Source organism: Felis catus, chromosome B3, assembly GCF_018350175.1.
Source record: "Felis catus isolate Fca126 chromosome B3, F.catus_Fca126_mat1.0, whole genome shotgun sequence".
Lineage (NCBI taxonomy): Eukaryota > Metazoa > Chordata > Mammalia > Carnivora > Felidae > Felis > Felis catus.
In genome coordinates, this window is record NC_058373.1 from 12,010,567 (window position 1) to 12,026,279 (window position 15,713).

General features: G+C 56.3%; 1 protein-coding gene and 1 long non-coding RNA gene across 4 annotated transcripts in view; one reads left to right on the forward strand and one right to left on the reverse strand.

Moving 5' to 3' along the window:
• The window catches only part of RGMA (repulsive guidance molecule BMP co-receptor a), a 47,315-nt gene that overhangs the window by 15,426 nt on the left and 16,176 nt on the right, over positions 1-15,713 (reverse strand). Inside the window, exon 2 of the mRNA XM_023254952.2 lies at positions 14,067-14,182. Within this exon, the coding sequence (XP_023110720.1) occupies positions 14,067-14,182 (116 nt within the window). The remainder of the gene's footprint in view (positions 1-14,066; positions 14,183-15,713) is intronic.
• Positions 14,667-15,713, forward strand: part of LOC111560784 — a 148,346-nt gene continuing 147,299 nt past the window's right edge. For all 3 annotated transcript variants that reach the window (XR_006598883.1, XR_006598882.1, XR_006598881.1), the window contains exon 1: positions 14,667-15,555. This is a non-coding gene — a long non-coding RNA (uncharacterized LOC111560784). The remainder of the gene's footprint in view (positions 15,556-15,713) is intronic.

Consider the following 15,713-nt stretch of genomic DNA (forward strand, 5'->3'; position numbering starts at 1 on the left):
GGCCCTGACAAAGGTCCCAGAGGGAGATAAACACCGCCCCCGCCCCACCGTGAGGTAAGAGGTTAGAAGTCACAGGTGGGGACAGGAAAGGGACAGGAAGGGCGCTGGAGCATCCCTCCCTCTACCCCTCCCTGGCCACCACACTTCCCAAGGGGGGCACGCAGGCTAACTTCACTGCCACCTTGCTCACCACCTTTCACCAGCGAGGGTGCTGTGGACTGAATGTGTTTGCCCCAAATTCCTTCGCTGAAGCCGCAACCCCAGTGTGACGGCACTTGGATGGGGGGTGATGGGCCTCTGGGGGATGATTAGGGTCAGATGAGGTCGTGAAGTGCAGCCTCCATGATGGGATTAGGGTCCTTCTAGGAAGAGACACAGGGGCACAGGCACACACTGTCACGTGAGGACACGGCGAGTAGGCGGCCGTCTGCAAGCCAGGAAGAGAGCTCTCACCAGAACCTGACCACGCTGGCACCCCGACTTGCAGCCTCCAGAACTGCAAGCCTTGCCCCCCATCTCTCCTCCCCTTCCTGGGCCCTCCCGCATCCCTCCTGCAGAAGCCAGGATCACTGGAGACGTTCGCGTGGCCAGGGGCCAAAAAATCAGGTGGGTTCCACTTCACCTATTCCATTGTCCCTTCTCTTCGCAAGGACTTGTGGTCGCAGGGGTGACCCAGGCTGGGACAACTCTCCTGGCTCTTGAAGGCGGAGAGGGCAGCCAGGAGGAAGAGACGAACCGAGCCCTCATCTCCTGCTGGCGTCCCTCTGTCCTGCCAGCCTCTGTGACCCAGTCTCCACGTGTGGCCCTTCCTCCTGCCACAGTCCCTTCCCCCCTGTTGCCAAGGCGCCCACAATCCCTCTTCCACCCATTTCCTGGGAGATGGCGCAATCAGAAACTTTGGGTCCCGAAGCACAATTTCTACAAGTTCGCCTTTACTCTTGTTAACGAACAAACGCACAGACCTCGGGTTCTGTGAGACACAGAAGAACGAAGGCCCTGGCAATTTCGCCATCCAGAGACCAGACCGGGGTCAAGTCAGTGTCAACAAGCTGCCTGTGATAGATTTTGTGTCACTGGGCACTGCCGAGTTGGAAACGGGGGCCCTCGCTTTGGGAGGCAGTAGTGATGGGGAGGGCTTCAGGGGATGTGCCCTGGGGGCAGATGATCGTGGTCGAGTCGTGCAGTTGTGCAGCTCCGTGGCTGTGTGGCCACGGGCCACACGGCGCTGCTCTCTGTGCTACCGACGTGCATCAGTGCCTCGATCAGTATATACTTCAGGGACCAGAGGAGCTGACGGCAGCAAACCCTGAGAACACTGGAAGGAAGCTCGGTGGAAGGCAGCTTTGTGTTAACTTTGGTTAAATGAGAATTTGTGGGGGAGGCTAACGTCTCCCTAACAGCTAATGTGTACTGAGCACTTACTAGGTACAACGCATTGCACACGTACCTCCATTCACCTATGACAGCCCTAGGACGATCTGTTATCCCCATTCCACAGACAGGCAAACTGAGTCCTAGAGGCATTAAATAGCCCCCTCCTCCCAGGTGCTCTGACAGAGCCCCCCAGCTGCTTCCCCCTCCTCTTTCACCTTCTGTAAATGCGCGCGCGCGCATACACACACACACATACACACACACACACACACACACACACCAGGCTGAGCCCATTTGCTGTGAGGCCACAAAGACAATAAAGAGGAGCTTCTGCCCTGCGGGGGGTTGAGCGCGCAAGGGCGGTGCACCCGTGGGTACAGCTAGGGGTGGACACACAGGCGGAGCCTCACCTCCAAGAAAGAAATAATGGTAATAACGCCCGGACTTCCTGAACCCGTGCAGACTACAAATTGCTTGAAGGCCAGGCCCTCACTGCTATTCTGAATCAACGGGCAGGAATTTTATCCTCATTTGATAGATGCACATACATGTGGCTCACACTGCCACAGGCTTTGGGGCTCTTTCTATGCCTTTCTTTCTTTCTTAAAATTTTTTTTAATGTTTGTTTACCTAAGAGAGAGAGAGAGAGAGAGAATGTGAATAGGCAAGGGGCAGAGAGAGAGGGAGACACGGAATCTGAAGCAGGCTCCAGGCTCTGAGCTGTCAGCACAAAGCTGGATGCGGGGCTTGAACCTACAAACTGTGAGATCATGACCTGAGCCAAAGTTGGATGCTTAAACGACCGAACCACCCAGGCGCCCCTCCTTCTATGCTTTTCAAAGTGTGTTTGCCATACCTTTCTTGGGACACCAGCCAAGAATGATCCAGGTCCTGAAATCCCCAAAAGCAAGATGTGTTTTCTTTGACCACGCCCAGTTCCTGACACACAGTCATCGCTACCTGTCTGTTCCCAGGGCAGTGACCACCCTCCAAGTGGATGGCAAGCCTTCCCTGCAGAAAGCCCTGCATGGAGATACCAGGAGCAAGTCCTCATGCAAAATGATCCCCCTGCCAATTGCTGGGTTTCCTTGGCTGCCCCAAACCCTTGGGGGACTCTGAGCCAGCCTTTCACACCTTCCTGATAGTTTAAGGGCAAGTCCAAGTACCTCCCACCATAGATGGAGGAGCTATAGCTCAGGGTTGGGGGGTCAGTGACTGCCCGGGACCAGAGTCGGGGGCTCCCGTGCCCCTCTGCCTTCTCTCCAGGCGGTAACCCAGCTCTCCTGGGCCTGTCTGCCTCAAGTGGTCATGCATGAGCTGTCATTTCCTGGGGGTCACAGAAGGGCTTTAGGCATGCCAGAGCTGGACGGTCCCCACGGGTGGCGAGCTGAGGGGCCCTTGACCCCTTGCTGGAGTCATCCTGCCGCCCCGTATCCACTCCACTAAATCACGGGCTGAAGGCCACCCCAGGTCAGGGACCTGGATGTAATCTGGCCCGGCATCAAAAGGAAAAGCTTGTAGCCACAGTGTCACCTGCCAAAGAAACCACAGAGGGACTGATTTTTATGTACCGTATCTTAAAAAAAAAAAAAAAAAAAGAAAAGAAAAAAGCAGGAGACTGCGTTCCAGGCAGGAAACCTTGGACTTGTTTCTGCTCTGAACATCCAAGGAAGGAAGCAAGGAGAGGAAAGTGTGTTTGCAAGTCACACAGGCAGAAGGGGAGGCCAGCTCTGCAGGGAGAGCCACCCCTTGCCGCTTTTGGGGTGACGAGAAGGCCCCGGCTGCCCCCTCCCTGCCTGGTTCCTGCAGGCGGCAGAGCGGACCCTTCTGGCCCTTTTGGCTACCCCTGGGTGGACCCAAGACAGCCAATATGCACAGAGCCAGGGGAGGAAGAACCTGATGGGAAGTAAGAATTTCTCGTGAATTTCATTTCTATCTTAGCCACTCTAGTCCTCGGGCAAGGCTCCTCTGGGACCTGGGGCTCCACCTCAGACCCCCAGGGAAATGCAAAGGTGCCGCACAGAAGAACTTTATGCTCCTTAGAAGCACAATCTGCGTGTCTGGGTCTGACCCAGGCCTCGGGAGACTGAGAACTTCAGGATGAGCTAGCGGAGGACAAACTGAGGGGAATGCAGAGGCGAAGACAGTGGCTGGCTGGGACTCATGACAGGAAGCCCCTGAACTCCCTCCAGTGCCCCTGAGGTGGGCGTGTTGGCTTTAAGGGTGGGGTGTAGGCAAAGCCTAGAGGGTGGGCGGCCCCTTGGGTCTCAGACGGCCACCCTGGCAAGCATCAGACCCATCTGCTTCCAACTGCAGTTGGGGCTGGAATCCCTTGCCTCTTTGTGCAACCTACTTAATCAAGATCACTTTATCTACTCAACACTTGGTGACCAAACTATGTTGGCTTCTCAAGGTGCCCCACGGAGTTTTAGAGCCTGGGGCCTGAGGCTACCAAGTGTCCCTGGTCACTGGTTTCCACCTCCAGGCAGCTTCCACGGCAGAAGCATGGAATCTCCCTCCCGGTAACATCCCTCCCCGGTGGGCATCCGGCCTCCGCCACCACCAGAGATCCGCCAGGGCAGGGCTGGCCCCTCCTGTGCTAGACAGCTCCAGCTGTGGACCCGCATCTGCCTCCAGGGATGGCCGAGAGGTCTCAGCTCTCCTCTAGAGCCACACAGAAAAGCCTCAAGTGTTAACCACCTTGCAAATTTTGCAGATGGCCCCTCAGCTCCCCCTGGGTGTCCCCTGGCTGCTGTGGGCCTCACTGAACAGTCTATGTCATCCATGGAGGGCCCAGCTGAGGTGTCCCCCTCCTGCCCGCAGACCCCGCGAGTAGGGGTCCCTCATTTTCCACACCCTACTCTCAAAACATCTTGGGAGATTTGATGCCTTTTTATTTATTTTTTAAGTTTATTCCCTTTTGAAAGAGATAGACAGTGAGCGAGCAGGGGACGGGCAGACACAGGAGACACAGAATCCGAAGCAGGCTCCAGGCCCCGAGCTGTCAGCACGGAGCGCTCCATGCGGGGCTCGAGCCTACAAACCCTGAGATCATGATGTGTGTCGAAGTCAGATGCTTAACTGACTGAGCCACCCAGGCGCTCGACTGGATGCCTTTTTAAAGCCCCAACCCAGTGCTCTGCTAGGTCTGCGGGGGAGGCTGGCGGCTTCCACGTGCCCCGACACCCCACATATGTAACATCTCACTTGTTGGGGAGGTCGGCTCCGGACCTCCTCCTTCGTGCACGGAGACGTGCCAGCGAGAGAAATCACAGCCTCACAGCCTGCGCGACTGAATTCCTTTCCTTTAACTAGCGGCCCAGTGCCTCTCGGAAACAGACGGGGGCTGGGAGCTCGGAGTATCAGCTGCACTTACCCGGGCGGGAGGGAAATATTTATGCACCAGTGCGGCATTAGCTGCTTTCAGAGACCTCCTTTGAACTGTTAATCAAGCCCAATCTTTCAGAAGAATAGCCTGATTATTACCGCCCTGTTTGCATAACAAAGAAGCCCAATAAAACTTATTTCACTGTGCACCGAGGGGGTGTGAAGGATCGCCCTGAGAAGCGAGTCTCAGGAATGCGGCGAGCCGCTCCGCGGCCCGAACCCAGGAATAAAGACAATGCAATTTGCCACCAAGAAAAGCCCAATAGACCAATAAATTACCCGCGTGCAAAGGGATTAGATCAGGTTTCAGTTGCTGTGCAGGAGGAGGGGCGGGGTGAGCCGGGAAAGGGGGAAACCTGCCTCCTCTTAAAGGGGTAAGGCTCGTTTTGAACACACGCCCCACGGTCAAGTTGGTTCTGTCCCACTCGGTGGCTGGCATGGCACCTGCCTGCCTGGAGTCATTTACTTGCTGGAAGTTCTAGACCCTACCCTGGGCTTCACGCTGTTCCTGCAACAAGCCTCAGGTGGTTTCTCTGCTCGGGTGGAGACGGCTAACAAACTTCTGGAATGCGGAGCCAACACGTTGCATCTGAATATTGAGTCACAAGGAAGATGTAAGGGTGGAGGCACGAGAGGGGACCAGGGGCAGTTCAGCCAGGTCTCGGAGGGCCGGTGGGATTTGCCAGCTGAGGTGAGACAGAGATGCGGAAGCACAGGGGCCTCCGAAACGGCTGAGGTTGGCTGGAGGGGACACGCTGCTTGCATGCTGGTAGCCAATGTCGCTCAGCTCCAAAGTGCTTTCCTCCGCTGTGGGGAGGTGGGGGGAGGACGGGAGGGACTTCAAACCCCTTTCCTCTAGTCCCCCAGCTCTGTTAGACTCCACCACAAGGGGGCGCTGTCCCCAGGCTGTTTCCATCACTGTGCTTTCAAAGTACCCTCCTCTAGAGACCTGGCCCTCAGCTTCTCTCTTCCTTTTGCCTCCCAAGCGAAGCCGCTTCCTACAATGCGTGTGTCCCTCTGTGGTCCCCGGTGGCCTTTCCGGTGCTCCCACAAACGCCCAACAATCCCCTACATGAAGGTCCCTCCGTGGAAATACCCCATGCGGTTTTGTTGTCCTGACTGGACCCTGACCTACCAGCCTAAGGATTTCAGACTAGATGCCGTTGATGGTAGGGAGCCCCGCGATAATTTCCAGGAAGTGCATGGCATGATCACAATACTATTTTAGGAGGTGGTGGCTTTAGTCCGGGTAGAAGCAGGCAGAGCACAGAGCAAAGCAGAAGCAGAATGAGCAGTCACTGATCAACCTCTGTGCCAAGGTCAGCACTGAAGCCCGAGACCTCCTGTTCCTGTCCCCACGGCCTGTCTCACATCCATCCTGGACAGCAGAGGCCCTGGGGCTCCCCTCTCTTGTCATCAAGCTGTGACAGGGGGTCCTGAAGGAGGAGGGGAGGGCAGCACCAAACCAGGAGCGCCAGCCTGCCTGCACTCAGCATGGGGACAGTTGGCCACTCCCCACCCACTTGGGGGAATCAAGGAGGGGGACGCGATCAGATCTAGTGCCAACATGTGGCAAACTCTGGCCTGCGCGGTATTCTGGAGTCTTCCTGAGTTAAGAGATGCCTAAAGCTGGGCAGCTGGGTGGCTCGGTGGGTCAATCGAGTGTCCGAGTTCCGCTCAGGGCATGATCTTGCAGTTTGCGAGTCTGAGTCCTACATCAGCTTTGGTTCCTCTGTCTTCCTCTCTCTGCCCCTCCCCCACAGGCGCTCTCCCAAACATAAATAAATGTTTTACTTTGTTTTTTTAAAGAGAGAGATGTCTAACGCTGCCTGTTCATGTCACTCCTGCAGGAAGTGCTCCTGGTGCCAGGTGTTTGACATCAGATTCCTACAGGAACACAGCCAGGTGACAGACTGAAGATTTTGTCAGCTACAGCAGAATTCACCTCACTTAACCTGCACGACGTCAGAAGTGATCATCCTTCCTAAAAAAGCATTCCTCCCTATGCAGCCCAAGGTGGTCTGGGGGGAACCGGCCTAGCCTGTGAGTCCCTCAAAGGTGCTGGGACTTTTCCGGAAACCCCGTTGTCCGGGAACTGGCCTACAGGATAAAGAACCAGGTAAGAGGGAGGTTCTCAGAGAGTCTGGACTGCTCTAGGAAGGGGAGGTGGGGAGGCCAGGGAGCTGGGGGTTAACTCACTGTCCAGTGTGGGATGAGGTGGCCGAATGCCACCTACTGAGCTGAGGCAGGAGGCACTGCCCCTCGTCACACTTGTCACACTCTGCCAGGGCTGCTCTGCCCCAGCCATCACACACGCCAAGTTGCTACAAGAAACCACACCGAGTGCCAAGGAAAAGGGCACACTGCAGCTTTCCAAACTGGGCACCCTCCCCTGACTCCCACTGGGGCCACATGGAACCAGATCAATGGCAGACAGGACATTCAGAAGCACCTGTGTTCACTAAGGCCACAAGCAGGCCTGTCAAATCAGGTGGCTGAGGGCTTCTGGGTAAAAGGGAGCCCTGATGGGGGCGCCTGGGTGGCTCAGTTGGTTAAGCGTCTGATTCTTGATTACGGCTCAGGTTCGTGGGTATCTCATGGTTCGTGGGTTCGAGCCCCACCTGGGGCTTGGCACTGGCATCGTGGGGCCTGCTTGGGATCGTCTGTCTCCTTCTTTCTCTCTCAAAATAAACAACAATGACAACAAAAACTTAGAAGAGGGACCCATGATGACCGAGGGCTGAGCCGGGCGCAAGATTCCAGGCCAATACCATCTTGTCTTAGGGCACAGGACGAAGCTACTCCAGGTTCCACAAGCAGAGCGGTTACGGGCAAAGACATCACTTTCCAGATATCAATGAAGCTTTCAGGTGAGCAATGTGTTCTTCCCGCTTGGAGGCATAACCCCTTTTCCCGAGTCCAGGGCTGGCTCTAGAAATGATAATTTTCCATCCTGGCTCTGCCTCCAGCAACCCTCGGCTCATCTGCTTGGCCGCTCCACGTCTAGATTCATTTGAAGTGGCTTTTTCTCCCTCACCGCCATCCGCAGGCGGGCCTCCCTCCTCCACCTTCCTCATGCCGTGGGAGGGCAAATGCATGCCAGCTGGGCACACGCCCGGCTGGCACACACGTGTGTGAGCCTGTGTTCATGGGACATTCCTTAGCATGCGAACCAATAATGGGCTCCTTTCTGCGGGGACCTGGGTGCAGACGGATCACTTTAATAGGCGTCTCGGTATTTCGACTGCTTGGGTGAAATGGTGCATGAAATGAATAAATAAGCAAAACCCAAAAGACATAAATCTGACTTGGGAAAATTTGCACAATGACAGCCCTTGCCAACTTCTTTGCCTGACCTATGGCTGGGTGGCATCTTCTTTGAAATGTTAGGCCAGGGACAGACAGAGAGCAGAGAGGGCCTTTGGGAGGAGACAAAAAAAAAAAAAAAACCATCCCAAAAAACCACTAGGTCCACAGAATCTGTGGTCAGCTTTTCACTCTGCTATCTAATACCTCCAAATTTGGGGTCTTATTTCCCCCCACCACCTTGAAGCCTTATATGCTGCACAGCACAAACTCGAATATGCTCCGAAGCAAATCTAAGGAGTATGTTTATTCACAATATGGGACACGGAAAAGTGTCGGGGCTCTGTTTTCTACTCCCGGCTTGGTCACCGGCTAGCTGTGTAATGTCAGGCAACCTCTGTGACCCTCTGTTTCCTCTTCAGTACTTTCTCTTCCGTGAGGAAGGTGTGGTGATCTCGCGAGGTGTTGTACTCAAAGCGTTTGGCCCAGTGCCCAGGATACTGTGGCCGCTCAATAAACGAGGAGAGCTTTAAAAATGATTGTCCTCCTTCAAACGATCATACTTTGGAGAGAACAGTAGAAGGTATTACGTCTCAAAGTATGTTCATAATCTTAAGTAGTGATGTGATAGGTTGTCTGTGGGAGGTCGGCATTTGGGTTATTCTCACGTACTTACTTGCCCTTCATGGTTTTTAGCTTTGAAAATGAGTATTGCTTTTATAACCCCGAAAAAATTATTTTAGAAAAAAGGTTGGGGAATCTGGGGGAAAAAAAGCCTGTGGTCTCTGTCTCTTGAGAAAACACGTAACAGAAATGCAAAAAGACCCAAGGGCCCTCCAATTCCCAGGATGCTGCTGGGTGTGGTCAGTGTGTCCAGAAAGGAGAAGGGGATAAAGGAACAGAAAATGCGGTTCTGCCCTTATAGACAGAACTGGTGATTTAGAAAAGAGCAAAACCCCAAGACCTGTGAAGCAGCGAAACTGGGAGGAAGCACAGGTGTCTGCAGCCAAAGGGATAGGTGTCTAGGTCACTGGAGGGATGGCCCTGGACCCCAACAGACAGCACTGAACTTGGGCCTTGATTAGGTGGGCAGTGGCATTGGGCAAGGAAGGTGGGTGGGTGGTGGTGGAGTAGGGGGGCAGGCAGGGGTGACCTGGAGCCTGGGGATGTTCCAGAAGCCATGCAAATGAGGCCCGGGAAAAGTGTGGGGCCAGAAATCAGAGGGTCCTCCCTTTTGGATGCTTCAGAGGGCTACGAGGAGGGATGAGTTCCTGAGCAGGACTTTTGTTCTAAAAGGGGGGCTTGGGGGGGTTGCCCAGAGGAAGGTCCTAGGGCTGGTCAGCTGTTTGTAGCAAGGTGACAACGGTAACAGGCAGGAAAAGGTGGAGGAAGGAGGCCCAGCCCCAAGCAACTGCATTGAATGGAGAGGCCCATCGGACATTCAGGACTTCACTGTTCTGGGCAGCGGGCTCCTTAACGGACTCAAACCAGGCACTAGTCCCGGGGGGCAGGTGGGGGGAGGAGTGGAGGGTGACCAAGCATCTTGGTGTGCCTAGGACTGAGAGGGTTGCTAAGGACTCGGGACTTTCAGCTTTAAACCTGTAAGAGTCCAGGGGGAGATACTAGATGAGCTGGTCGCCCTAGAAGAAACAGCGCCTGCAGTTTTAGGCAGGTTGAATTCAGCCAAGCAGGAAAACAGCACGGTAGCTAACCACTCGACCAGAGCACAAAGCTGGGGTTCTCAGCCCAGTTCTGTCCAGGGCCTTGCACATTTCACTCAAGAGAGGGTTTGGCACAGGAACCACACGTCGCCCCCAACACATAAACTGGCCCCACCCCATCCTCTTACCTCCACAGGGTCCTGGGGCCCCGTCTTCCCCACCTCCCGGAGCATCCTTATCTGAGCCTGTCCCCACCTGTCCTCAGAGATGGGGGTGACCGCTAGCAATGACTGGAACCCTGCAGGCAGGCTTCCCTTCTTCAACCACAAGACCACCTCCTCACCTCAGGGGTTAGGGGGCAAATGGTCCATAGGACTCTCCGTCTCACTCTGCCTGGAAGCCAATGCTCATCCCTGCAGACCTCTTAGCTGCTAGCTGGCTCAGCTGTCATCTGGCTCTTGCAACCAGACATCACTTCATTCTCTGCCTCTGGGACACGAAGTCCCACTGGGAAGACAAAAATGTGGTACGCAAATTGACTTGCTTGCACATTTCTGAACAGCAGCTCTGGCGGAACTATTGTCATCTCTATAATGACAGAGATGCACTTGGACATAGCAGAGAGCCTTGGTCTCCCCAAGCTGGAGTTTCTCCCCTGAGGATTAACATTTCTGGGACAAGTGCAATTGAAAAGTAAAGGGAAAGCAACGAGGGAAAGAGAAAGGCCGCGGGGCAATAATTCTTACAACAGCAGCCCTCACACCTGAGTGTGCATCAGAAAACCCCCCTAGCGGGCCTGGTGAAGTACAGAACCAGGGTCCCACCCCCGGAGCATGGCTTCAGTGAGTCTGGGGAGGAGGAGCCTCCCAGGGGAGGCTGATGCTGCTGGAGGAGGAACCACACTTTAGGAACCACTGTGCTCGGAGTACAGCATCCACGTAAAATTAACGGGAAGCATGCCAGCGTATCTACAACATAGGTCTTTGATGGGTTTCTCTTGGAAATCTGACGGGCGCCTGGGTGGCTCAGAGGGTTAAGCGTCCGACTGCGGCTCAGGTCATGATCTAGTGTTCCTGGGTTCGAGCCCTGTGTTAGGCTCTGTGCTGACCACTCTGGAGCCTGCTTTGGATTCTGTGTCTCCCTCTCTTTCTGCCCCTCCCCTGCTTGTGTGTGCTCTCTCTCTCTCTCAAAAATTAACATTCAAAAATTAAAAAAAAATCTGTTGTATTAAGTCACAAAGCTTTCAACGTCTAAGAATAAGAAGGATCTATTAATTGGGTCTTGAACAAGCTGTTATTTGTGGAAGATTCCTCCCGAGAAGCCTTTTTTTGGGCCTCCTCCTTCCCGCCCCACTCCTTGCCCCAGCTAGACGAGGCCACCGGTCCATCCACTGTGGGCACGGCATCGTCCAAGCGCATGCCCTTAGCGCCCAAGGGACACTGCAGACCCCTCACCCTTTAGGAGTTGGGGGTTCTGCCGGCCCTGCATGGAGGAGGGCCCCGACTGCCGTCACTGAGTCTGGGACACAGCAGGTATGTCACACCCACTGGGTAAGTCCACGTGAACACTCTCAAAAGACACAAACCCTCTCAGTCCACGGAGGTGAAGGCATCTTTCTCCACATAACTACGTCCAATTTGAGTTGCACTCCTATGGGTTTACTCCTGGCAGTCATTCAAGTTCACCAGCCCTGAACAAGCCTATGCTTTCACGTGGCTGCTGGAGCTGGATTCCACCTGCCTTCAGTGGGCAGCACGCAGGGCCCCTGGGGGTCTCTGTGCCTGCACTGGCCAAGGCTTTGTGTTTTCCCCAGCACCCACCAGGCCCTCCCTGCCCTGACCTCTGCCACACCTGCAGTGTCTCTGACTTTCTTCCAAAGCAGTCCCTCTGTCCTTGGGTCAAAGACTAGGACAGTCCATCTCTTCGTTGCGAAAATGACCCATTTGATCTCTTACTTAGGAAACGGTCTTCTGACCCAGGTTTCTTGAGCATACAAGTTTTTGGAGCCCCCGCTGCATTTGGTTTGGGGAGGCCTGGAAGCTGTTTTCAGTAAGGTGGGCAATTTTGACTAAAGGCAGCTGTCAAGTCCTCAAATTAGAAGAAACGGGAGCCAGCTGGCATGACAGGGCAACAGCTATCTGTTCTATCTGCCAGGTTTTAGTTACCAGCCTTGAAGCCAAAAAAGAAATGGGCTTCTAGGAAACAAAAGTGATGGAATTCGCATTCTGAATTCTATAACCCACCAGCTTTGCTCTGACTGGGGGCGGCGGGGGGGGGGGGGGGGGGAGGGGATACTTTAAAATAAAGGTTTTGAGCTGGAGATGTGAAAGCAGCAACAAAAACACCACCACCGGGGTGCTGGCAGCCGCCGGACTCCTGAGTACCTCCCACCAGCCCTCCCTTTCCTCTCCCCAATTCAAGAAGTTAACAAGTGCTGCCCCTTTAAGAGCGGGAAGGTGTTGTTTTAAGGGCCTCTAAGCCCCCCTTCTCAATTTCAGCTCGGAGCTGAGATCACATCCCCCAAGGCAGCCAAGGGACAAAAGCTATTTATCAACCCATCTGATAAAACTTCCAACGGGCTGGATCTTTATCTGGACCAAACCGAGATGCACACGCATTGCAAAGTCCTGCTTCTCCAGAAGGTGGATTTCTTTTTAAAGATGACGGTCCTATTTATTTATTTATTTGTTTATTTATTTATTTATTTATTCAGTTTTGGTAAGGGAACCAAATCAGCCTTTCAGCCAAGCCTTTCTGTGCATGGGGAAACTGCCTTTTAAAAGGTGTGTGTGTGTGAAGAAGGAGTAGGCCACCCGGCTGCTGGACTCACTACAGAGGTGTCAACATACCGGGGCGGGGGGGGCCCCTTGGGGCAACTGACACCCCCCATCTTGTCCTCAGCCGGGGCCTCCCCGGTGGAATCCACAGCTGGGGGCAGGTTGAGGCTGTCCGGGACGCCCTTGGGGCGCGGGCAGCTGCTGAGTGAGCTGGGCGCGCTGGACTGGGTTGGCGCGGGAGGCCCCGAAGCGGGGCTGGGGCGAGAAGGTAAACTGATCCTTTGGCCCTTACCGCTGCCAGCACGGTCCGCCCGCCTGCCCGCCCGCGCGCCCGCAGCCCCAACTTACAGCCAGGCCGAGCCCGGACTGCCCAGTTCCGCCAGTTCCTGAAACCCAGTTGGCTGGGAAGCAAAACAAAACAACCCAATCCCAGGCTAACTGAAATCCTTTCTTGCAAAGAGCTCGGTGGTGCGCGGGGGCTGCGGGTCCGCGTCGGGGCCGAAAAGACACCTCCGCGCCCCGCAACACGATGGACGCGGCCGGCAGATCCCGCCTTGCAAAAGGGGGCCATTTGGCCCGTGACACTGGGTTTATTTGTATTTTTAGCAAGAGAAAAGTGGGTATAAAGGGTTTAACTGGCGTTTCCAGGCTGTGAGTAGCATATGGCCAAAATGAAATAAAGTTTTATGAAACATTATAAAGAAAACAGACCGGGGATTTAAGTTTCGTGCCTTCCCCCTCCCCCCGAAAGGGGGGGGGGGAGGGAAAAAAAGTAAAGAAACTGGAGCGTTTGGGAAGGAACAAATGCTTCTCTGTGGAGTTGGTCTCCCTTCCCCCAACAAAAACAAGAGGTCCGGGCTCGGAGGAATTTGAAAGCAGCGATCTGCCAAAAACATTGTGAAAAACTATGGGGGATTCATTGGAAACAGATGGCTTTTTCAGCTTTAATTCTGAAATTCTCTCCCTTTCTGACACAATAAAAACAAACAGGGGGCGACGCGGAATGTTATCAAACAGGATCCCGGGCTCGCGGGAGCCCAGGCCGTGGGCATCCCCGCGTGGGCCGGCGCGTGGGGGCGGGACGGCGTCCCGGAGGAGGGGGCGGCCGGGGACTCGCCTGGGACCTCCGGGGCGGCCCCGGCTCCACCCCTGGGCACACGGCAGGTCTGCACACTGGTGGGCGAGCAGCGGGAGAAAGTGCCCCCTGCTGCGAGTCGGTGCTCCCCAGCCCACCCCACCCCTCCTTCGGGGCCCCTAAGGGGCGCGTCCCCGGCACCCCCTCTCCCGCAAGGAGGGAGGCGCCCCCGGCCTCTGCGACCTCCCGGCTCCCTCTCACTGCAGCCGGGGCGGGGGCCTGCCACCTCCCCGGTCCCCTCGGGGGTGCATCGCGCCCTCGGCGGGGCGCGGAGGAAACAAAGACCAGTGGAGACGGGAGGCGGGGGTCCCGGGGGCGCCGGCGGATTTCAGCTCCGGCTGGCTCCCGGACGCGGGGCCGAGCGCAGCGACGAGGCCCGGGGAGCGGGCCCGGCCGGCCATCCTCGCGCCGGGGGCAGTGCCTTACCTGCGGGGAAGCTGCAGAGAAGGAAGGCGAGGGTCGGCCAGAATCCCAGGGCTGAACGTCCTGCCCCTCTCCCCATACCCATCCATCCAGCTCGGCCTGTTACCACTAGCCTCTCCCTGGAAGAAGAGTTTAGAAGAAAAGAAGAGGAAAATCAATCACGCTGCGGAGAAAGGGCAGCCTCGCTCCGCCGGCGGGAGCAGCGAGCCGGGAGGCTCGGTCCCCCTCGGCCGCGGGCGCCCGGCGCGCCCCCCCCTCCCCGCGCGCCCCTCCCTCGCCCTCCCTTCCCCCGGGTCCCCTCCAATGTCGGCGCGGCCCCGCCGCCCCAGCCGCCGCGCGGCCCGCCCCCTCGAGCTCGGGTTTCAGCGCGGCGCGTGAGGGGTGGGGTGGGGGGCAGGCTGGGCGGGGACCGAGGCGGCGGGGCTCCGACGCTGGTCGCGGGGAGCTCGGGAACCCGGGCCCGGGGGCGCAGGGCGCGCCCCGGCTCCCCGACCCCAGCGGCAGCCCAGGCCGAAGAGGCCCAGCCTCCGGACCGCCTGCCGAGAGCCCCCCTCCCCCATCCAACCTGTAAATATCCAACTCGGGTAGACACTGCGCTTGCAGCCAAACCCCAGGACCCCGTTTCCAACCAGACTGCGTCCAGAAGCCGCCACTGACACCCCCTGGTTCATTGTTCTACTCAGATGGGTCCCCCATGCAGGGGGCCGAAAAATCCGAGGGTGTCCGGGCTGGCCCGCTGGGTCTCAGCCACTAACGCACCTCGCGGCTCCCTCCCAGATCCCGCCGGGCCACCCACCCGGCCTGGGCTCAGGGCCTCCGGCATCCCCTTCTAGCACCTCGCTGCCTCGCCAGTACTTGCCCTGGCTGCACTCCAGAGTTGGGGGCCTTCGAGCCTGACGGAGGCGGCAGGACGGCTGCCACCCCGGAGGAGGTGTGGATGCTGCCGTCCCCGCGGTGCACAGGGCCCAGCCGCCTGGGGTTGCCAGGGCAAGGCCACCAAGGCCGCTCCTGGGAGGGCATCAGGGTGGTGACTTCCCTTAACTTGGTCGCTTATTTTTCCAGGAGAAATATGTCTCCTCCCCAAGGTTCCCTAGGACCTGAGGCTCTTCTGCCTCTGGTTGGGATATTTAAGCGACTGGCAACCTTCCCTGGGAAACATCTTTTGGACGGAACACAAATAGGCCAGAGCAAGTGTTTTGAGTCGAACCAGTTCCTCCCGTGGCCCCCCCTCACCTCTCCTCCAAGCCTACTCATCTGGTTCTTTGAGGGGAAAAAAAAAAATCTGAATTTTTATCCAATTCTGATGTTTCCCTTAAGCACTATCGCAGTCCTCACTCGCAGAAGGCCACACAGGCTGCAGGGCTGCTTGGGGCGCTGCCTGCTAGGAGGGCAGTTCTGGAGGAGCAAGCTCTGGGCAAGGGGAAGAAAGCCCTAAGTCCCTGAGGTCCCACGCCAAGCAGAAGTGCTTCTGGATCTGGCATCTGCAGACCAGGTAAGAAAGGGGACTGATGTCTCTCAGCCAGGTATGTCATGGGGCACAAGGAAGCTGTCTTTCCTTGGCATTTCCAAATGCCACGAAGGTACTGCTCACCTTTAACGTGATAGTGCCGCGGCTTTTCCCCCAAATAGTTAGCTCTCAGCCCAACAGGC